Raw genomic sequence first — 24,750 nt, 5'->3', positions numbered from 1 at the left:
ACCCCAAAGCCTTCTCTTCTCCAGGCTGAACAAGACCAACTCTCTTGGCCTGTTTTCACAGGAGAGGTGCTCCAGCCCTTCGATCATCTTTGTGGCCCTCCTCTGGACTCACTCCAACAGGTCCATGTTCTTGTGTTTGGGGCCCCAAAGCTGAATGCAGAACTCCAGGTGGGGTCTCATAAGAGCAGAGTATATATAGAGAGAATCCCCTCCTTTGACCTGTTGGCCACGCTTCTTTTGATGCAGCCCAGGATATGGTTGGCTTTCTGGCTGAATCAGCAAAGAGATGTCATTCAACCCTACGGTCATGGATTATACTACTGCATATTGCATGTTACAGATTGAAGACCACAGTGATGCGTAGCAAGCCAGTTTTGATACTAGTAGTGGTCTCATCCAGTATTATGGCATCCCATGTGGACTCATTTCCTCTGTAAGTGGCAAAAATAGGCCACGTTGTGCTTTGTAACACTGTGGCTAAACTATGCCAGCTTCTCTCTTGTCTGGAGCTAGCACAGCATATCCTATGCTGATCTGCAGTCCGCAAAATCTGAAGCTGGGAGAGATTACTACAATAAAAAGGTGTGAATCTACTCTTACCTAACACTGCTGGGGTAATAAGCCCAGTAAAATTTTCCAGCCCAAGGCCAAAAACATGACACCTCTCTCTTTCCTTCCCTTCTTCTTTTGCGGACTTGGTAGAAATTGCCTCCAGCAGTTCCACGTACATTAGAGAAGGAAGAAAACACAACAGGCAGTGCATTGCTTGAGCATTATGGCACTCCAGGTGTGCACGCTCAGACATGGGGAGCTGAAGAGAGGATGACAGGCATGACTGCAACAAGACTGCCAGAAATTACGCTGCTCATGATTAGTGTGAATCCCTATTGTGAGGCAAAAATGATGCAAAACAGAGACAGAATAGACAATAGGGAGAACAGAGCTGGTTTATGCACAGATTTGTATTTGCAGTTAGTGACACTGGGCTGATGTGATGGAGAAAGTCAGCAGACCAGATAATCAAAATTCAGAGGGCAGAAAAAAATTGTTAATAATAATCTTAATTAATAAACCATTTATTTTGCCTGTCAAGTAGCAAAATAGCAATGTAATCTGCCAGAGAAATTATCCTGTACGCTGAAAACAAAAAAAGTTTTGTTACAAAATGCAAGCCAAAATTGGCTCCCAACTATGCAGATGTAAATTCCAAAACACCTCTGGAGAGATAAGCCCATGTACTTCTGGTTTATATTAATATAAATTTGACCTCGGGAAAAAATGCCAAATTGAATTCGATAGTTTTGAATAGCAGCCATCCAAAAAAAGTTGCCATTGGAATTCAAAGCAATTTGATAAAATAAGATGCTATTCACTAATCTCTTTAAATGATTTAAGGTAAAACTGTACCACTGTAGAAAATAAGATATTTTCTTAACTGATGTCAAGAACCTTCTCCGTTGTCTCTCAACAAACGGAACAGATGGTTTCTGGTTTAAAATCAGTGCTTCTCTTATGAAGTCAACAGGTAAATCCCTGTTTGCAGCAGCGAGAGCCCAGATAGATTGCATATCCTGCTGGCTCTCTTTGAACACAAATGTGCTGGTTGCTATGTTGATCACCTGGATATTGTAGAACAATTTATATTTTATGTAGTGGTGTGTTCATAGCATTCGAAAAGAGCAGAGAAGTTTTTTCACATTTACAAACTGAGCAACTAGTACAAGGTCACCGTTCAAATCTTGGCCCTGTTCCATTTTTTGTGCTACTCCCCTTTCAAAGGCTTCAGGTAAGAGGCAGCCTACAAAGTGCATCGGCTGGGACACGGTTTTCAGTTTGGGCCGGTCTGTTACATTGTCACATCTTAGTTTCAGCTTATTCTGTATGGTCATCTCCACTGTGGTGTGCAGGGTCAGACAACCATTCCATTTTAATCGACTCTCCCACTGCCCCGATGAGCAAGTCTGAAGAAAGTCCCTAAACTTACTTGCACTTGGGCTTATTTTCTCATGTATTTCTAGAGTAAAGTGATTGTAAGACGTTTACACTGTTATTCCCTTTTGATGTGTCTTTCATTCAGTACCAGAAGATGAGATTGTGATTCAAGTTTGGACCTTTAAGTGTGACATTAATGGTGATAGACAGTAGCTCCTTGTCCTTGCTATGCAATGAGGGGATGAGATCTTTGCAGTATGATTCAGGCCAGCTGAAGCAGGACCTATAATATCACACTGAATAATTTAACAGTTGTTACTGACCTTGATCTCTTCACAAATTCCTCTCTAACATCCACGACTATGTGTGAGAAAGTAAATGCCTTTTATTTCTTTTTTTTTTTTTATGTTCACTTTAAAAGCTCGCCTGATCCAGCAGCCCTCTCAATCAGCTAAAAAGCCTTCATCCTAGTAGTTCATTCTCATTTTCCCCTCTTATTTTTGGAAGCTTTGTTTCTATCCTCCAAAGCTCAGAGAGCAGCAGTGCTCATCTGGGATGTACTGAATGTTACAAGAAGTACAGCTCTTAGGAGTCTGAGCAGCCAAACATCCTGGTGAAGGAGAAGGAGGAGGGATGATCTTGACAGGAATCTAGGTCCAATCTGGAAGGAATACCAACACTACTGTGAGTTATGTAGAGGTGTAAAAATTCCCCCTCTGAAGGAAATTTATGCGTTGTTTTAAGTTCTTTATAAAGTGATTTTACAGTAGCTTGTAGGACGACAGAGCTGACCTTATTGAGGCAGGACTTGCAAGGCTGAAGGAAGCAGATACATCCATACTATGTAGTGAAGGAGAATTGCCCCATGCCCTCTGTCACTAACTCTAGAGCTGCAAGAGGTCTTACAGCATTAATACGGCTGAATACTGGAGCCAAGCAGGGCTGCTTGTTCACCTCATTAAACAGCCAGACTGCATCAGGGGTCACAGGTGCCTCTGAATAACGCCACAGTGCACCACGCATGTGCAGCAGCTCATGGAGGTGTACCACGAGCTTCCCTGACATGGCCCTGCACCACGACGTGCACGCAAGCGTCGCCTCTGCAAACACTGAAACCCATCCTAGAGCTGACGGTGTGAACACATCCCTCAGTGACAATCAGTCAGTCGGTCCCTATCATTCAGCATGGGTAACGTTTGCCTGTAGCCTTCTGCGAGCTCTAGTGATGCTTGGAATAGTTTGAATTTGTGCTAATGTAAGTGCTGAAGTGGAAGGAGATGCAGGTTTGATGATTTTCAGAACAGAATAAATGAAGGACCCTTCACTCAGGGTTGCGGTGCTGTCAGCGTTCATTTTCTCCTTGGAAACAGCAACAAATTAGCTTCAGAAAAGCTTTTTAACTCTAAGGTACTGCTGTTGTTCCACGTATTTTGGCTGCTGGTGCATAAAAAGAGCTCCAAAAGTTCACAGAATTTTTTTCTCCCTGCTGCTTAATTCTCAGAAAAGTAAGCTTTGAAAGGATTTTATCAGAACAAGTTATTTTCCTTTTAAATTATAAATATATACACACATGTATATGTATTCCCTGTAGTCATTTGTGGAAGGATTACAATTCATATTGGATTCCTTGTTTTCTTGTGCATTTTGATTTGTTATGGTTACTGTTATTTATCAGAAGTCACAATGCTTTTTTTGATACAAAGACTGAAAGAGATGTTTGGCATTCATTTTTATACAAATTATATTTATTTCTTCAAATACATTAGAACACCAAAATAAAAATATTTTTTTCTGTATAATCATTTACAATATATCTTCCCTTGTATTGCATATAAATCACAGTAAGTGTGGGCCTTTAAATGTTTGAAATGAAGTTATAATTCTTGCAGTTGTCACTGTCTTCTGCATCGTCTGTTACATCTTGATGAAAAGGAGTAGTAAAAGCCACCAATATTAAATAGAACAGCACAAGACCTGCGTGCCCTCTGGTGGAAGTGATCCTTAACAGACTAATGTAGATCAGCTTTTGTGGCAGTGCTAAACATCTGACCTGCAGACAGACACACTCTCCTCTGATATACTTGGTTACTCAATTAAGTTATTTTTCTCCATAGCAGAGTTTGTTTGCTAGTAGGAAGAAAAACTCTTCCAGTGCATTATTTTTTTCACATTTTTTATTACAGTTTGAACTCTTTCATTTCTCTTCAACCTCTTTCTTGACCCTTTAACCTTGTTACTCCACTGTAATAAAATGAGTTATATGTTGTGTAAAGGTATTGAACAGTAGCTCATTATAGACAGAAGTTTTATACATAGCATTTTGCTCTGCTTTTAAGGCAGTTTACAGGTCCGATACAAGCTGAGTAAGGATGGACTCCTCATTTTCACCATTGACTCTGGAAATTTTGCCAACCGAGAGCTGCACCATGTGAAGATTAACAGAGAAGGCAGAGAGCTCGTCATTCAGGTATGCCATTGCTTATGTTGAGTGTTAAGTAATACTTCATGCCACAGACAGACCCACTGATGTCAATGCCTGATCACCAGCAGGACGGAAAGGTTTCACATTGACCTGGTGCAACCAAAGCTTGTCCAGCATCAGAACAGCCCTGTGGGTTAGACTGAAGGTCCATCCGGACCCCGCTTCAAAGACTGGGCAGCCACGGTGTTTTCTGTAGGGTAATCCTTCCCTTGACTCTGACAGTCTGTGAATTAGGAAACACTTTTGGCCAGAAGTTCCTCTGGACCATTGGAGTGGTTCTAGGGCTTAGGGATGTCTGTGTGACCTGTAGTGCCAAAGGAAGCACTCCATACGGATCAATAAAAAGCTGCCAAAGGGAGAAAAACAGCTGAGGAATGAGCACCTGGGAATGTAATTTCATTTAGAGTGTGTGCCTCAAGGGAAAATATGACCCCAGCTGCCTTACCCTCTTACAGAAAGGAAAAGCTGAGGGAACATGGGATGCATGTGCATGACGATGTCCTGTCCCTTTGCTGGAGTCAAGCCATGCAGACTCTGACAACTTCATGAGAGACAAGAACCCTCCCTTGCCTTGTTTCCCTGCATTGCCTGTTCTTCCAAGACAGGGAGAAGAGGACCATCTTACTCCTCCTTCTGCTTTCCTTCTGAGGCTAATTGTAGCAGTTCATGTTACGAAACAAATTGGTTAGATCTGGGCAGCAGTCACTCAGCAGAGAAGAGTGGAAGAGTCTAAAGAGAAACTGTGTGTTAAAAGAATAGAATGAGGAGGAGGCAAACGCAGGGAGTGCCACAGTTTTTGTTTCGTCTACAGTTTCTGTTTCTGGGTGGTAAAAGGGTAACACAGTTAGCATGCAACTAGGGTGGGTAGGCCTGATTATCTAGGAAGGAGGCTTATGCCAAACCCCAGGATTTTCCTCAAGTACTAGTCTCCTATTGTCTGCTGCACTGTGGTTTTCTTCTGTGCAGAACTAATTCTTCACATTACACTTCTAGAGATGCCTCCTTTGAGTATATTCAGAAGTGACTAGACATGGATTTTGGGAAACAGGGGGATTTCAGTGTCAAACATTTTAAGCTTTTCTGCAGGGGAAGTTTCTTCAAAGCCCTTTATGTGACTATTCTGGTGTACCTTTCAGCTTCTCATGCTAAAATCAAAGCACATTCACTTTGCTATCTTTAGAAACTGAATCGTGCTTGGGGGCGGAATTAGCTGATTTGCAGCTGAGAGCATTCCCAGAAGTTTGCAGTACAGAGAGATCTAGGGGTGTCTACATGCTGTTGTAATGAACTAATTTTGTTTAACTCTTCCAGGTTGATCAAGTCCTCAAACTCAAACACAACTTTTCTGAGATTGATTTTAAGGCAATCAAATCACTCACCTTGGGCAAGGTCACCGGTAGGTTCTACTAAAAATATTTCTGATTCATCAGTTGTTATAGTGCTGGAGTTAACCTGTGCTGTGAGCTGGGTTTTTAACAGGATTGGGTTTTTGTTTGGCTGGTTTAGCTATAAGCGTTGACCTGAGTATTCCGGAAACCTATTTGTATATCTGATCAATGCAAAAATATGGCAGCTTTACTTGTTTGCACTGATAACAATATTAACATCTCCCATTGCTCCCTCCAGTAAATTGATTCATACTGCCTGTGTGGCTGCACTGAGTGGCATCTTAGCCTAATGATATCATTTTGCTGGCTATAGCTTGCTCCTCTCAAGCCATGTCGGTTTCCTAACAATAAAAAGAACAGCACTGTAAACCTTCATCTTCTCTACCCTTTTTGCACTCCCAATCCTTTTCCATTTGAATTCTGCAAGGAATATTTAAGTTCCATACAGCACTGAGGCCACAATTCTGCATGTTCTGTACATGGACCTTCTTCATCTTTACCCTTCCACACTACAAAGCCATTACAAGACCAGGATATTTGGAAAGTAGAACTCTTCTATTTTGTTGTCAAGTTATATTACTTTATATAAGAGTCTTATTCATTCCCAGTAAGATTCTAAGTGCTTCCTTGGTTATAGACATTTTAGTCCTTTGTTAGAATTGGACCTCCACATCAAGCCTAACATCTGTTTTCATTATTACAATTTTATCTGTTTTATTAATAGCACCCAAGGCCTGTGGGATTAGTAGCTAGGCAGAAACAATAGACATGCTCTAATGTCTACTTCTGCAATATAATTGTATATAATGGTATCAGTGCATTTGGCATCATGTTTTACTAAGCAGATTAAGGACAGGAACTGATTTTCCCCTTAATTAGAACTACTGTAATAAAGCAGTTTTCCAAGCCTTTGTGGACAAGTTTGGGGACCTGACACTTTCCCACCCAAGTCAGAGCTAAGCTAAAAATCTCATTTGACAACAGTCAGCTGTAGGGCTGAAAATCTAAAAGAATATTGCTCAGCATGACCTCTACCTAAAGCTCCAGCTATAGATACCAAATCAATAAACCAAAGCTTTTCTAACCAGAAAGATGGAATGTAGCACAAAGACACTCAAACATATAGCCAGCAAGCTGACAAGGTACAGCTCAGCATCATGGAGAGAAACTAGATTTAGTCGCAAAAATATGATTAACTTTACAAGTACAAGGTTGTTGCAGGGCTAAAAAGCCCAGATGTATTTCCAGAGGTCTAGTGTTCAGTTCCACTGAACACCACAGACTTGTCTTCAGACAGCTTTTAATGGATATATCCTTCTGTTATTTCTCTCTTGTCACGAAGTTTATTGGGATTTCGTTTTAGCAGTAGTAATAATAATAACCATAGTTCATTTTCTGTAATGACACTGAAGCCATAGACTTGGCCATCCAGATGGTGGAAGACCTTACTGCAGTACCAGGAATAATCACACAATGCGTCCCAGCAAGTCACTTTAATTCCAGCTGAATCCTCATTCTGTTTTTTCCTTCATATGTTAAGTGAATTTCCACAAACTTTTTCTTCTATGTTAGGATTTCATTTGCTTAGTATTTTCCCATGCCTCTAGCTGTGCGAAGTAGAGCTCTTGTGCTCTCACAGAATCACAAATCCACCTGACTCTTCTCTCCAGTATGAACACTCCCAGTTCTCTCAAGCGTCTCCTCATATGAAAGATGCTGCAGTCCCTTAATTGTCTTCACAGCCCTTCACTGGACTCACTGCACTAAGTCCATGTCTGTTGTCCACTGGGGAGCCCAGAACTGGACCCAACATTCTAATAGTGTTACACCCATGCAGAGTATGAGGGAAGGATCACCTTCTTCTGTTTGCTGACAGTGCTTTTCCTAAGGCAACTCTGGCTGCCAAGATGTCATTAGCTGCCTCTGCTGCAAGGGCACATTTCTGGCTCATGATCAGCTTGTTGTCCACCAGGACCTCCATGTCTCTTTCTGCAAAACTGCCAGCTGGTCAGCCCCAACCGGTGTTGGTAGATGGGGTTATTCCTAACCCAAGTGCAAATCCTTGCATTTCCTTAGTTGAACTTCATGAGGTTCCTGTTTTCCCATTTTTCCAGCTTGAATGGTGGCACAACCAGCTGGTCTACCAGCTGCTCCTCCCAATTTTATATTGTCTTCAAACTTACTCAGGTTGCACGCTGTCCCATGCTGGCAAAAAAAACCCACCCAAAATCTCTACTGTTGCAAGGTCGAGAGTATTGCCTCGTTGTATCAAGAGGAGAGCAGGACCTTGTCATTTTAGGAATGTAGAACTTACATAAATGTGTCCATTCATCATTTATACTATTATATGGGTAAAATGTTTACTATAGATTTTTTTAATGATTCACCAGAAGGTGAACACTGATGACTTAAGCTAATATCCTGCATTTTCTTCCTTGTCATTGTCATCCCCTCAGCAAAGTATAAACTTCCAGACACATGTGATGATTCAAAGTAGACCTTGACTTCCTGTAGTGTTTGTTTTGGGTGCCACTGGGATTTAGGTACCTAAAGGCATTCATTAGGACCATTTAAGTGTCCACTGAAACAGAACCATATAGAAAAGCTTTGTTCTATGTATCCTAGATATCAGTACTATACTCTTCTGAAAATTTGTCTCTCTTCTTCCTTCCTGTCACACCACTGCTCATTTGCCTGCCCTAACAGCCTGATCCTGGCTGCTTAACCAGATGATTATATCACCTTCTTTCTTGACTCCACCATTCATTTCCCATTGGCTGAGAAATCTCAAAGAGAGCTTCCAGCAGGACATCATAAAGGACTGAAACCTCTTCTTCACCAGATTTTCTTTTGATAACCATTTTAGCACAGCTGGAACTCTTGAAAAGTACACTTCTATACAATGACGAGTTTTTAAATAATAGTGTTTCCCACCCACTAGCCCCATTACACTTCCTTTAGTCAAGAGCTACTCAAACTCTGATATTTTTTTCTGCTTTTCAAGTCTGCTTTATTTTCCAATGGCTACCCTACACTCAGCTTTGAATTCCAGGAAAAAAAACTCCATTTAAGGCAGAGGCGGCTCACCTGGAATTCAAAACATAGGAACACTCACTCTGCCACAGACTGCTTGAATGACCTTGGGCAAGCCATTTATGTGCAGATATAAAGGTAAGCAGGCATTTTATTCCCACTGGAACCAGTCTGAGCTTTACTATCTCTGTTCTCTATCAGAAAAGCATGGATAATAGAACATCCCTACATCAGAGGGGTGCAGGGAGGATAAAAGCTCTAAAGACTGTGAGCTGTTCAGATCCACAGTAATGGGGCCGTATAGCTGCCTTAGAAAGATCAATCTAAATATAAGTGTGGCTCTGAAGACAAGGGAGTAAAAAGAAGCAGCATTTGAGTAGCCAACAGACATTTGTTGAATTCATCCGTGCAGTATCCAGCAGCAATAGAGAAATATTATTTTCCTGTAGTTTGTTGTCATTTTTACTTCACAAATATAGAGGCAAGACACAAAAGAACCTATCCGAGGCTCATCAGTATCAATGGGAGTTTTTCAATGGACTTTAGTGAGTACTGGATTCAGGCCCCAAGTGGGTCATACAGTTAATGGCAAAGCCTCAGTGAAATCTTAACCAGAGTCCCACTTCATTTACTTTAAGTACTTCTTGCAGAGATCATACTGCTGTATTTAACCACATGAGCTCTATCAGCAATCTGACCTAACTGTGAAGCTGACTCCACTTTGAACAAGGGATTGAACTACATGACCTTCAGAGGTGTCTTTCAACTTAAATTATTCTGTAACTCTCTGATCTCAGAGACATATTTGCATATGTTTAGGCCTTTTCTAGAAAAAGTTGCTATCCCAATGGAAAATACCATTTATTTGTTTAGGCATTGACCTTAATGATTCTTTGAAAACTTTCTACTGTGATCCAACATGTCTAAATACTTCACCATTACAGTCCCTGGAAAAAAATCACTGATGTGGAAAAGTGAATCTGATTGTCTGCATATTTGCTTTTGAGCAATCTAATATACCAGCTGTATAGTGATACCAGAGCAAAAAAAAAGTAGCTTTGAAAGGGATTTGAGAATATTCTGAAGAAAAAGGTTGCAAATATTTCCTTAACATCTATTAATGTTGACCTAATTTACTTGTGTCTTCAAACTGATGAACTAGCAGACCTTCCACACTGGCTGTGTGGTGCTTAGTTGCCAACTGGAGTTAAACCATGACAGTTGGCAATGTGAAGAACTATGTAGTCCAGCACATGATCATGATATCTTTTATCTCTAAAAGCCTGAGCTAAAACACACTCAAGTCATAGGAGTCTTTCCACTGAATCATTCGGCTTTGATATAAAGTGTATGTAGAAGAAAGTTTATCTGGAAAGTAATTTTATTAAAACCATTATGTAGGTGCAGTACAATTCTTATGATTTATGCAATAGCTTTTCTTATTAAAAGTTCTCAAGAAGAAAATGGAATCTATACACTGAAGAGATCACAGAGCAGTTCATCCAAGAATGGTATTATATTGGGGGAGATGATAACAGGATAATTAAATCGGAAGGAGAAAGTTGGCATTAACTCTGAGATTCAAAGCTTCCCTAAAGAAGCATCTCGTTTTAAAGAGTTTCTATGGAAGAGTCTTACATCCGTTTTTTTTTGAGGAAAGTTATTCTCTCTTTTAAGCTCACAAGATCACGATTTACTTGAGAAATTTAAAGTCACAGTCTTGGAATATCATGCTTTAGCATTATAAACAATACAGCAATGGCTGCAAGAGATATTGGCTGGGCTCTTCTGGTCACTGCAAAGCTCTTCTCTTTACTGCAGACTCCTCTTGCCTTAAATACCTGTTTCTTCGAAGGACTATACCCAGGAAAAAGATCTCTTGAGTGCATTATAGGTCTAAAATGATTTTTCCTCCTAGTAGCCTAGTAAAGCGTTAAAGAAAATGGAAGTGACTACTTAGGATAAAAGAAGAGAGGCATTTGGGACCAAGACAGCAGCAGTTAAAATAAGCAAAGTTTGGCTGCCCCAGGCACTTAGAGAGATCCAAGATCTAAGTCAATAATGCCATCATGTCTATCAAAAAGAGCTCAAATTTATTCAGACTTTTTCCCAGCAATATCATTTACCATATGATCATAACACCATACTTAAATCTCCATGTTCTTGATGATAATACTGCCTAAATAAGTGTCCAAGGTCATCTACTTCTACACAGAAATTTCATTTTTAGTCTGAATTCTTGACACTTGAGTTGATTTTAGCTGTCTGCTCCCGAGAAAAGAATGTATTCTTTTGTACATCATCTCTCTATCTTCTCACATATTTTCTTCTTTCTATGGATTATATTTTGAGCCCATGCTAAATCACATAAGGCTGGCTGTGCTGTGACAGATTAGGATTCCAATGTCAAAAACTGTGACATGTTATAAATTTCACATTGCAACTCAAAGCAATGCTTCATTTTTGATGACAAACTGTCTTTAAAGAAACATATTAAATGCATGCCTGAAATGATCTCCACTAAGCCTAATGAAATAAAAATTCTCAAATGTTCCCCTTGGCACAAAATGCTGGCAAGAAAATCCTGGTGCATTCTGCTCATTCCTGGGAGAACTTGTGAGAAAAAGTACATTTACTTTGCTCTTGCTGTCTTTTGCTTTTTCAGAAGTATCTTGGAGGTGCATTGAATGCCTGGAACCCATCTCCTGTTCAAGCTTATCCTTTTCTTAAGTGAGACCCAAATTGGTTGAGCTCAATGGTTCTAACCAGGAAAATTTTTTGTGTTGTGTACTCTACTGCCTTTTTGGCAGAGTGACATCAGGAAATGAGCTTATTCCAAAGATGTCATTTTGTGAGTTCCAGTCTAATACAAGATATGCTTTCTACCCTTTCTAAATTAATGATTACTATCAGCAATGTTTACTGAGGTTGTTGAAGGGCATAGCATCATATTTTTTGAGGTAACTACATGGTACCTGCTAGTCAGCTCTACTCTTCTGAGACAGGTGCAGCGTGAAGACTATAAGAATCTTTTGCTTCTAGGTCACAGGCTCAAATCTAGTGACAATGTTCAAGAAGTAATCTTGCCAGTGCTTTTCAGCACCTTGGCAAAATGAGGTGATGGATACACTTTAATTCCCATAAAAAAAATCATCTTTCTATTTCTCAAACTCAAAAAAAGGACAACCAGTGCTTCAGCATGCAGAGTAAATTAGCCTTTGTGCTTCTACCAGCAAATCACGTAGATTAATTAATTAATTAGGGCACAGATATTTAAAATAGGCTATGCCTGCTCTCACTGACGTTAAAAATAAATTTTGATTAAGGAAATCCATGATAGACCTTCCAGGATTTAAGTGAGCACACAAGTAAACTTTGGGCTCAGATTTAAGTTTCCGAGTGACATGAAAGTAATGTTTATAAAGAACAAAAAGATGTCGGATAACGTTTATAGTCTCATTTTCCACAGTAATATCTTTAGAAAGAAGGTCTTTTGAGCCACTCTCCCTGCAGGCAAATAACGCTTTTGATTTCTCTTAGATTCCAGTTTGCTGTCATATTAGTTAGCCTTTACTATGTCAATTTAATGGTACATTGCTGAGCAACTTAATGATTGATCCAACAGAATTCCAGTAGAATTCGATTTATGACAAAAATTAATTCCCCATTACTGAGATATTAAGACTTAAAACTGCTTTACTTATTTAAGATCTTAAAGCAAGTGTGTTGTATATGGCAGAGATGCACAAAGAAACAGCAGTGGAACAGGATGTCTGTTTTGGTGAATAGGAAAAATCAGCAGATAAATTATGTTGATATAATCAATAAAGTTTAAAAAATACAAATATATTAGATCTAATCCTCATTACTCCGGAAAGCCATTGCAACTACCTGGAAAACAAGAAAGCAAAACCAATACAAAATTTACTGAGCTGTGACATTGCAGACAGCTTCCAGGGAGCAGCTGGATGATCCAGTGAGGAGTCAGACTGATTTATGCACAACTCAAAAGACAAAGCTTAAAATTTACTTCCTAAGTATACAGTAAACTTAAGTTGTGGGGAAGAGACAGTTAAATTACTCAAAAGCTGAAAAAGATTTCCTTCTCACCCCCATGTAGAAATCATTCAAAGTAACTCAGCCTAACTCAGTACCAAGGACAGAAAAGCAATGCTAAAAACTTAGACAATCAAACCAAGCCATCAGCAGCAATTCAGTGCGATTCTCCAGGCTAGTCAAATGCATGGAAGGATTCACAGTGTTGCCAGGTCAGAGGAAGGCCATTGATGTTTCATATGACCTTGCTTCAACACAGACCTTGGAACTTCACCCAGGTGCTTCTCTTACTGAGCAGTATGTCATGTAGTGAAAATATCTTCTGGAAAAACATTTCATTGTGATTTAAAACTTCAGGTGACAGAGTGGCCTTTAATAAGCCTTTCAGAGAGGTAACCATGTCATAATCACAGATCTACATTATCCACTTAAGAATTCAGAGGGCAGAATAAGTCGTTCACATCTAAGTTGTGCAGGTCTCTTGTTGAGAACAGTAAAAGTCCCACTTTCTGAAAGACATAAAGCACGCAACCAAAGCCATATAATAAAGCAAACTGTATCTGTGCACGTGGAATTTTTACCAGAGGACTCTGGGGTTGGCTTTGGTTTGTTCTTTGATTTCTTTTTTTCAAATTTCAAAGGCTTTCGGCCACAAATCTCCTAGTTCTCATTCATGCAAAGCTTACTTTGACAAAAGACTCATGGAATTGGCCCTTAATTTGACTTTTTTAAAAAGCCTTCAGAAGTACTGTATCTTAGACTTTTCAAACTACTGTACCATGAAAAAGGAATTCATTATTTCTTAGGCTTTACCTTTTTGCACGCTGGGGCAGAGCAGAGCAATTTAGATTGCCTGATGTCTAAAAGATACCAACAAATCCAACTTTTGTGTCAGAGCTAAGGAAACAAGAAAGGCTGAGAGTAGGAATGTTTACAATGGGCTTATAAATTCGACAAAGATGGCAAATACTATAAGTCAGTCTTTTAGCTTTATACAAGCCTTCTTGCAGAAACTTGGAAACAATTCTTTGTTTTATAAGACCCCTGCCAAAATCTCATTAAAAACCTGAATGCAGCCAATTCCTACACACTTTGAGAAGAGGAAATGTGAACCTCTGTAAGGCTACAGTTTTACCAGTGCCAAAGCCTCGCTGTTTCGCTTCCTGTCTGCCATTCTTACAGTTACTCACAGCCCACAAGTTGTCCCTATCACAGCTCTGCAGACTGAGTATCTCCTGTAAGACCCCTTGGAGAGCAAACTCACATCGTACCTTGCTTTGCTGAGAAGCAGCCAAACTCTTCCGTGTTATACTTCCACAAAGATATTCAAACATGATTAGAAATCTTTCCTAGCTAATTCCCTCTGGCTGCATCACATAACTGTTGCAGGTCTTGAGAGCAAAATAATGTCTCATTTGGGCTGGTTTTGAGATTTCTATGTGTTTTCTTATACGTAAAAGAAGTTTATGTAATTCAGGTAGCAGTGTCAGTTATAAGAGAAAGTCTACTTTTTTCCTAAATTCTTCTGGCTGAGAGCTTGTAAAATCATTGTATTTGAATGACAGTGGAAAAATTTGACCTTATTTTAAAGTTTACCATCTTACTCTTTCAAACTTTGAAAATAAACTTGAAAAGCTGGGAATCCTTATTTTCCAATGTCATTGGAAGTAGTTCCAAAACTTTCAATGCTAGAATTTTTTTCATTAGCAGGTAATTTTTAAGACTTGAAAAACTTTTGATATTGTATACATGTGGGGTGGGGTTTTTTTTCTTGTTTGATTGACCTAGATATAAGATGCATCGTGTTACTGACCTCTAAGCAGTATGAATTTCAATTTCTGTAAAGTAAATAAATGAGAGCTTGGAGGAAAGGGAAGGTGGCTTTGCTGTCCTTCACTGACTTTCCCAAACAATCTTTGATATTAAAACATTTGGAACTAAATAAAAAACACTAACCTTTGAATAGGTTTTCTCTTTGTGAAATTTAAATGAACACAGACCAACAGATAAATTACTTTTACTATCTCATCTTCAGGCTGAGAAAGAACATGGAGATGTTTTGGTTTTGATTTAGATAAAAACAGGTGTAGTTTTGCTTCTTATTTTGCTAGCAGAATAGGGCTGGCAGAGCGAGAGCCTTGCTCATAACAAGGATTCCTAGGAATTCTGATTATAAAAATGTAGTAACATGATTAGGTGGATCAGAAAAGTAAGCTGAAAAATAAACTCTTGAAAAAGAACGGAAGCCTATATTAGCAAACTATTCAACATTAGGCCACGTGAAGCATTGTACAATAAAGAGCAGGCTCCTTCATTAAAAGAGTGGAGGAGGCAGAATGCTTTGAAGATATGGTCCATATCTGTAAAACTGATGTCGTTAACAGGTGCAAAAAAAGTTCAAGAACATCTTCCTCAGGATCCTATGATATTCAGTGTTGCTATTTTTACTGATTATTATTATTATTGTTATTGTCATGGTCAGCACCTATGATGTGTTAGATATTGTCTAGATAGTAGAGAAAATGAATGAAGAAGGAAGCACAATGCAGGCTTTTATGTCCAAGACAACTTGATTCAATGTAAATAGCATTGTAGAGAAAGGACTGGGGATGGGAACCTTATAGGTCAGGGCAGGGAGAACTTGTAGGCTGCTGAAGGAGAACTTGAACAGTTGAGACTGGATGAAGAGAAGTAAAAGGGATGGATAAGGCAAAAAAAAATTAATTTTTTTATGCGCCTTCCTAAAACACATAATTGCCATAGTGTTTTTCTGTTGTCCTGCAGATAGTTTGTCACCGGACTCTGAAGTCTCAAAGGCAAATGCCTATGGTTTCATTGGCTGCCTGTCCTCTGTTCAGTACAACCACATTGCCCCCCTGAAAGCTGCCTTACGCCACCCAAGCATTGCTCCTGTGACTGTCAAAGGCTCCTTGACTGAATCCAGCTGTGCATCCATAATGGAAGCTGATGTGAACACAGTAACCACAATATATTCCTCATCAGGTACGTCCTGCCAAGAAAGCAATGGAGAATTTAAATGATACTGTACAGTGAGATTTCCTTGCTTTTCGCTGTTATGCAATTGTGATAGTATTAACATTGGAACTGGGAAGTTGCCTTTTCCCTCAGAATTAGGAGTGTTGAGGATGGGCATTAGGATTAGCCAAGGCCCCTGTAAAAGTCATTGTACTAAACTAAAGTTTTCAGACTAAGTTCCTGGATTACCTACAACGTGCCTAGAACAAACAAAAAAGTCCTAAAGCCATAACAGAAACAGCGTTGGAACTATGGTTATGCACCTTATTTGCTGGTCCCATCCACTCTAGATAGCTCCAGTGCTGCAGATTTCAGAGGAGAACATAAATGTTACACAGATTCCGTGTCCCAGTGGTGATCAGCAATAGGAGCCCTAAAACAGGCAAGTCGAAATTTGTTTCCACCCTAGCAGAAACGAACAAAAACTCCTCATACAAACCCCTCGACACGTGTGCGTGACTTCCATTGAATGCTTGTACTTTATTCTCTCAGGTTAAAGAGAAGGAGCACTACTTGAGCGGTACCAGTAAGATGATCCCAACAGTTCATTTATCATTTGCAATCCTGAAACTGTCCTCTGAGAATCTTAAGTATTTTGCATATGTGGATTTGTATGCAGAGAAGGAAACTCAGAGCAGCTGGAAATGTTGTCACCAGGAACAGGGACAATCAAGTTGCTGCTTTAGTCACCAGTGGATGTGGCAGAATTCTTAATGACCAGAAAGGAGTACAAATTAAGGGCTATTTTTTGCCCCTTGACCTATAAAGCCACTTTCTCTTTTCTGACAACTAATAAAACTCTGGTTTAGATCATAATATGATTCCTTTGACATTTGTACTTGCATTAAATCCCCATTTCCTGCCGCTTCTGCCTAAGATATTCAGCAGAAAACAAATGATGCTATTAGCATTCTGCATAGGGAAAAAGGCTGCTGATTACTCTGTGGAGAGCGGCTGCCAGTGTGTGTGCTTCTCTCCACCCCCCAACTTTCTTCTCACCACCCAGAGTTGTCTAAGGTATCTGCTCTGACGCACAGAAGAAATGTGTCTTGGAAATACCGAATGGGCAATGATACTGAAAATATGAACTTCTTGCCCTGTGATCTGTCACCTCGATGATGTAATTTTTCTGTAGAGTGTAGAAAGCAGTAAAACCTGAGGCTCAGAACTGGAGGACAGAACACAGAGCAGAGTGTAGCATCTTTGGACTTAAATATTTAAAGCTTACAATCAGTTGCACTCTATTGTCAGGGTTAAGCACTGTTACATCAGAAATGCAGAATTCTTATAAAAGCTCATCCCTGTCTTTGCCACTCTGTGCTTTAAAATACGATTTCCTCTCAATATGATGAATTAACTGACACTGCTGCCTCACTGTTCACACTGGATTTGATTAAAGCCTGAAATCTTGAGAACAAGTTAGTTCTGAAAATTTCATGTCTTTATATGCTATAGTAAGAGCACTGGGTTGTAGATTCTTGTTTAAAAAAGAAATTCGAATTTGTAGCAAATTATACTTTGTGTAGAGGTACTTGAAAATTACATTTATATAGGGGAAGGACACATTTTAAGAAATAAAAAGAGGACAGAGTTAAAGATTAACTTTCAAATTTACTGTTCATATCTCAATTCATCTGTTCACAATTTCTCATTATTGAGTGTCTGAGAAGAAAAATAGAACTTCAAAGTTGACTGTGCATGTCTCTGTCAATTTTCTAATGTACAGATGCAACAAAAGAGCCCTCTAGGAAATCTCTCTTTAAATGTGTGAAAAAAGCTTTCTATATTTATAACTTGAAACAATTGAAGCTCTTTCCTTCAGAGAAGAATACTTGTTGTCTTCAAGGAAGTTTCCTAGCAGACAGATATGGAATAAAATCCATTCACTTATGGCTCAGTTATCCGTACACACTCTTTCTGATTAGGAAACACAAAATGAGAGGTGACTTACTGTGGTTTTGACATTAAACAAAGATCTGCAAATTGCCTTCTTCCTTACTGAGGCACATGTAGAGGTTTTGGTATTCTGAACTCTACACCGATGACATGGAGATAATGGACTTACACAATGCTATTTTTTTAATATTAAAATCCTGTAAATGGCAGAGCACATTCAGCTATGTGAATGGTGGAGTCTTGAGCTGTCCATCTACCCCAGCTGAAGAGCAGAAAGTCAGACACTATACAGAAAAAAACTGCTTCTGAAAGGCAGCTTAAACAGTGCAAGTCTCCATCTTATTGTGCTAGTTGTGCTGGACCTGGTATTTCCAAACAAGGAGAACCTGGCCAGGGATGGACTGGGACAGCCTTGGCTGTAGCAACTATGAGATGGTGGTCTTCAGAATCCTGAGAGGAAGGTAAAAAAGCAGAAAGCATGACTGCAACTTCAGACTTCAGGAGAACAACATTTGATCTGGTCATGGACCTGCTTGGAAGAATCTCACGGGATACAGCCCTGGTGAGAAGAGGGGTCTAGGAGAGCGGGTTCAAGGATCACCTTGTCCAAGATCAAGAATGGTCCATCCCAATAGCACGAAATCTAGCAAAGGTGGCAGGAGGCCCAGAGAGGTTGTGAAGTTTTCATCCTTGGATATATCCAAAACCCTGAGAAATATGTTGGATATTGGATGTATCCAAATGTATTTCATCCTTGGATGTATCCAAAACCCTTGGATACAACCCTGAGAAACTTGCTGCAATAGACCCTGATTTGAGTAGGGGCTTGGACTAGATGAGGAGGACTTCCAGAGGGGCCTTACAACCTAAGCCATGATTCCAACCTCAGTGATTCACATTGGGATGATATCAGTTTTATCTAAAAGGAGGAAGATGTCCTGTTAAGGTCTCATATGAGACACAATATTGCTTTTCCTTGGCTTCAGAATTTATTGTGCTCCCACTGGAGGTTGTTCTGCTGTCACATGCCACATACTCTGCTGTAACAAACCCTCCTGTCCTTGTGTCCTGATTTTATTTCTCAGGCAAAACATAATACTTAAGGCCTGTGTCTGTTGGCCTGCGTTCTGAAACTGATCTCCAATATTTGTTCTGCGTTTCCTTTTACTGCTTAAATTCTAGTAACAGTCACCAAAAAATAATGGAGCTTTAATAGCATTTAGTGTCAGATCTTACATAATCTTTTAGGCATGAATGACATCTTATATAATTTTTAAGGTAGAAATTTAATTTCATGCTTTTTTCATACGTAGTTAATAGACTTTTGTGACTCTATTTGACTAATGCCATGCACCAGATACCAGCTGGAGATTTTTCTCTAGTACAGGAGGACTAATGTTCAACAGATGTGAATTTTTATTTGTAGCTGATTTCATTGGTATCATCTGAGGACTGGGGTAGAAAATATTTCACCTAACATCCAGTATCTGAAAGTTAAATTATCTTTATTCTAAAGTAATGATTACTTCCCTCTTCTAGTTTGTGGAAAGAACTAGGTGAATCACACTATCCATCTTTGATAGCCGTCTAGCCATCTCAGAATCTAAAGTATCTGTAGGTTCTTTTCCTCTGTTTGACTAGATAAAAAGAACCTAAATTACTAGTTTTAATTTATATAACTAACTATGAGATACTGAAAAATGAAAGAGATGAACCTACCCATGATGTACAAAATTATGAGCAGCCTTGATGTAACTTTGAATTTGGCCCAGGTTTGAACTAAGGCTCAAAGGCTTAAGATTAGGATAAATAACCTCCAGATTTCCCTTCCAACCTAATCATTTCTATAATGCTATCTGTATTTATGTATAAAACAACAATTTATATCCCTGTTCCAGTCCCACAAATGTAGTAAATGAGATGAAGCATTCCCATGACTTATTTGTTTCTTGACAACGTCTTTATAGGCACCCGATATACAAGCAAGGGGTCTCAGGTAGATAATCTCAACCTGAGTGTCCAAATCCGCCATTGGCAATTACCATTCACTTTGATAATGGGTGTACTGGAGGTGTTCAGTTGGCCCCAGCTACGGTGCCTGTAGCTCAGTCAATGAACTGCAGATACAGGGAACCCTGACCTTTCGGTACAGATGTGTTTAATGAGAAATCTTTCCACCCCTAAAACTTGCAGTAGAGTTGCATCTCTAAAAACATGCAAGCCCTTTGAGTCTGATGCCTTCTGCACATCTTTGGGGCTGGTATCAGTGATGTAGAGAATAAGGATAAAGTGCCTCCTTTAAGAACCTAAAAAGCCCAAAGCCACCATGATTACAAACTCAGCACCTCCACATACACAAATATGAAATTGTTGCTTGTTTCAATAAAAAACATATTGGGCAATGAGATACCAAAATGTAGCTGAGTCAGCTACTAAGGCAAGAATGTTCAATTACAGTAAACCTTGCAACACCAAATTTCTCAGTTAGGCTTCCACCTCTTGCATTGGAAAAATTGGTTTGGCAAAGCAGTATAATATATAGCAGAGACGATCATCCGTAACTCCCACGTACATCCTCTGTATGATAGCCTGAAGGCTTGTAAAGGAGAGAAAGACAGATAGGAATCTCATCAAAGCAGAGCATGAACTGAAAGGAAAAAAACGTGAAGGTGCAGAAAAGCTGGATTAAACTAGCAGTAGAAAACATAGCATTTTCTGAAATGTGCAGGACTAAAGCAGGTACACTGCTGTAACTCCACTGACTTCAGGGAGAGCTTGGCCTCTCAGAATCGGATCTGAATTTGAAACTACCATGCTTGGCCCAGTGTTACGACATTAGTCATTTATAGATAGGGTACAAGAGAGCTCCAACATTGAGGAGCCTTTAATACAGGAATTCATTTCTGACCTCTCTCTGTTTTGAATCCAATTTGACCACTGTGGTTCTGCAATGGAGAGAAAAACATCCCTTCCAAGAAGCTGTTCCAAGCAGAGACTGCTTCTCTTTATGGGATTGAATTCTACTTGAATATCTGCATCTACAAACGTAGGTCAGGTCTAAATTGGTCTAGCCTTCCTTTCCTTTTGCTTCTTTCTGATATTGTTTCTTAGGTATTAAAAAAAAATAAAATGAAAAGCTCTCACTAAGAAGTTTAGTTATTAGATTATTTAGTAAATGTCTCTCTGATTCCTCTACCAATAAACTTTCAGATGTTAGTGTGAGCCTTTCTATTCTTTTTAAATACACCCTTAACAGACTTTGCTCCTGAAGATGCAGAAGAAAATTGTCCTGCAAGCTCACTTTATTTTTCAGGAAGCTTTCTGGTTCGATTCTCCAATTCCCCAAATCACATCTTTTGAAAACAGATTAGAATTCATGAGGGCAAGAAGACACTTCTGTCTAAGCCACAGAGAAAATGAATATAGTTGATATAGAAAATAAGTCCTCTTTTGTTTAACCAACTGCAGATCCTTTTGGGAAGACAGATGAACGGGAGCCTCTCACCAATGCAGTCAGAAGCGATTCAGCTGTGATTGGAGGTAACTTCATTTTTAAAGATTACAACTGAAAAATAATACTGTCAAGGCAAGCATCTGGGCCCCATGAAATCCAGTTCAAGTTTTTTGTAATCTAATGCAGGTCTAGTATTTGCTGTATTTATCAGCACATATCTGTATCAAGCTGCCTAGATAGGCACCTGCATTATGGATGAAGCCAATAGTGGCAGCATATGATGTTGGATATCACCCAAAAAAAGGCATTATGGATAGTCAAGAACCTGAGTCTTCTAAAATGTAGCCAAAGTCTGTCTATCTGCCTGCTTGTGGAGGGGAGTTGGAGTAGATGACCTCCAGAGGTCCCTTCCAACCTTAACCATTCTCTGATTCCCTGAGATTCTGTGGTGTAAGACCCAGCTAACTAGTAATTGTTTTACACACCACTCTGATGAGAGCCTCAGCACAGTATTCACACCCCCTATATTTCTTGAGCTCTCTCTATGTAAGCTGCTGGTATAGTGGAACTCGCTACATCATATGGAAGCATTTCCATATTAGGGAAAGTTGTCCTTATAGCTTCATGTATGATTTTCTTTTTCCTTTAACAACCTGGAAGGCTATTTATCTCTGTTTATTTTATAGGATGCCCTGTAGGGAGCTGCCTTTGATAATATCTAGAAGCTATAAACCAAAGTGTACAAGGCTTATGCAAGATTTCCAGAGACAACACAGAAGAAAATATGAAGGAGCAGGAATTTTTATGAGCATACAGATCTGGTTTTTTAAAAAACACTGACTCAACTTCACTTCCAGTAAAAGTAGAATTTGACTGAAATTAGAAGGTCAATTACATCAATACTTGCTGCTTTAAGTCTTACTTAAGGTGACAAAATAGAAATAAAATCTACCAGGGAAGGTATGATAGAGGCAGATGTTTGTGTACAGACTGAGATGAACTGATCTATCATATCCACTAGATGTTGTGCATTGGTAATGTATTATTGAGGTAATTGAGATTTTTGTTTTGTTTTTGCTTTTTACTCTTTCTATCCTTCCTTTTTCACCCCTCTTCAGGTGTAATAGCAGTTGTGATATTCATCATCTTTTGCATCATTGCCATCATGAGCAGATTTCTCTATCAGCACAAACAAGCACATCGAAGTAGCCAGACAAAGGAGAAGGAATACCCGGAAAACCTGGAGAGCTCCTTTAAAGCTGACATTGACTTGCAGAACACAGTGAGCGAGTGCAAAAGGGAATACTTCATCTGATGGACAATGCAATTTCTTATTACTTTCACTCCCCTAACTTTCCTTCCTTTATTCCTTCCTTTTTGCTTTTTGTATTTTTTTTTAAGCATTCTTTTTTTGCTAACTTCTTTTTTTTTTGTTTGGAAAAGACCGCCCTGCACAGGAAACACCGACAACAGTCGCAGTGCCTCATTCTCTGCACAAGAACCTGGCAGTCACAGTTTACTTCTGCAGCTCAAGAGACCTGTTATCCCACCCCACTCAATATAAGATCCACATGCACACCTGGTTTCCGCTGTGGGTTCCTGGATGGTTCAAAGTCCCTACATTTATTTGTGTTTTTCTCTGGAGCCATTTAATTCATCACTTTTACACTAGAGCTGGACTATGTAAATTAGAGGTAAAGTAGCTGAATACGTAGCTCTACAGATACTGGGACAGGATAGAGGGAAAGAATGAGACCAAAACACCTGATTTATTTTACAGGCTCATTTGCAACAATTGTAAAGAATCAACCAAATTCTCAATTGATATGAATTTATATATATCTATTGATTTCAATGGTGTTACATTAATTTATACCAGTTGAGAAGCTGGTATGAGATAAGGAAAAATAAAACTGTCCTCATTATGCTCCTTCCCTGAACCTCCTGTCCTTTTACTGTAACTTTTAGGCTTACCAGTACTTTTCCAACAATATATGTATCAACAATAAATGTCATTCCTGTGCACCTCTTTCACTTCCATCTCATAAGGCTGGCTATGTAGACCAAACATACTCTAGCATAACTCTAGCTGAAGCATGGAAAATAGTAGCTTGAATCTCCAAAGGTTTTAGGAAGCTGCTAGGACTTAGGTGCTCTGTATTTGTCTGAAATGTTAGAAATGCAGCATATACCTGTTCATGCCATGGAGGATTATCATGTGCTGAGGTTAAACGCTATTGCCACTGTGGCAAAGAAAAAGTACATAGACAAGAAAAAAACGAAAATAGCTTAATCTTAAACATGAGTCACACCTTCTACCAGTTCTAAAAAAAGAAAAAAATCCCTACTCAAAAAAATCTCCCAAAACTGCATGAAAGATTGATTGGTATTTCCTGTTTGTAGAAACTGGAATATCTTCTCCAAAGCTAAACAGAGAGAGGTCTAATGTCACCTCTAAAAAGGTTACTATTTAATCAACTCTGTTTGCAAGGTAGAACGTTATGGAAACAAGTTAAAAAAGATCCCAAATACTCTACTTTTAATTAATCTTCCCTCTTGTTTCTAAAGTCATCTGTCCTTTCCTGATTGGGAACAATACTGAAGATTTTAATCCTGCCCATTTTACTTGTGCTGCATGATTTTAGTGTGAGGCTGAAAAACCTTCTCTTCAGGCACAGCCATCCTAAGGGTAAGAAATTGAGAAGTCCCACCCAGGAAAGTTTTTCACACCCTGTTTGTGTCTGTGTGACATACCGCTTTCTCAGGGTTCCCGAAGAGTATGTAGAATTTGCAGTCAGACTTGAAGATTTCTGACAGGAGTTAAATCAATCCAACAGCTAAGGAAAAAAAAAAAAAGTATTTATTGCAGTCATCCTGATAAGAATTAATTCAAGACAATTAATTGTGCAGCTGAATCTCTTTCTTTGACCCCTACACCCTTCTGCAGCCATCCTGGGGTTTCTGCATGGTGGCCCTTTTTACATAGATTAAAATTCAAAGAATCGCGGTATGAGGTAATAGCCCACAGCAAATTAGAGATGAAGTTACACATGCAACAGGTGCTATTTTTCCAGGCAATGCATTGCAAAGGTATGCAGCTGGTTATTTTTTTGATGGGAGAAGGGGATAAACAATGAAGAGTAAATAAAAGACAGTTTGAATATGATGTTTCTTACATCTTTTGGAAGACTTTATGAGAAGTAATGTCTTGTGAAGACAAAGCAATCTTGGGATGATACTGCTTTCACGTGAAGAGGAGTATGAGAGGCCAGCCCCATAACCAGAACTGTAACCAAGCAATTTTATAAAGCCGTTTTTATTGAAGTTCGTATTGGTGCCATTCTTCCTCAAACGTGGTCGACAATAGCCCTTTTGCCTCATGCTGACTGTTTGCGTGGTACATGATTACCTGAGAGTGTTTCTGCATGATGAGATGCGTGATGACTCATTAGCTGTGTTTTCTTTACATTGCT

At 39.3% G+C, this 24,750-nt stretch overlaps 1 protein-coding gene across 1 annotated transcript in view; it reads left to right on the top strand.

Annotated features, from left to right (window-relative positions):
- Positions 1-22,592, top strand: part of CNTNAP5 (contactin associated protein family member 5) — a 299,098-nt gene extending 276,506 nt beyond the window's left edge. Inside the window, exons 21-25 of the mRNA XM_086616177.1 lie at positions 4,269-4,399; positions 5,726-5,810; positions 15,676-15,894; positions 21,292-21,363; positions 22,396-22,592. Of these exons, the coding sequence (XP_086472303.1) occupies positions 4,269-4,399; positions 5,726-5,810; positions 15,676-15,894; positions 21,292-21,363; positions 22,396-22,592 (704 nt within the window). The remainder of the gene's footprint in view (positions 1-4,268; positions 4,400-5,725; positions 5,811-15,675; positions 15,895-21,291; positions 21,364-22,395) is intronic.
- The last annotated feature ends 2,158 nt before the right edge of the window (positions 22,593-24,750 follow it).

The sequence above is a fragment of the Tauraco erythrolophus genome, chromosome 8, assembly GCF_009769465.1.
Source record: "Tauraco erythrolophus isolate bTauEry1 chromosome 8, bTauEry1.pri, whole genome shotgun sequence".
Classification (NCBI taxonomy): domain Eukaryota; kingdom Metazoa; phylum Chordata; class Aves; order Musophagiformes; family Musophagidae; genus Tauraco; species Tauraco erythrolophus.
Note: the sequence above shows the minus strand (reverse complement) of the source record. Positions and strands in the feature narration are given on the sequence as shown.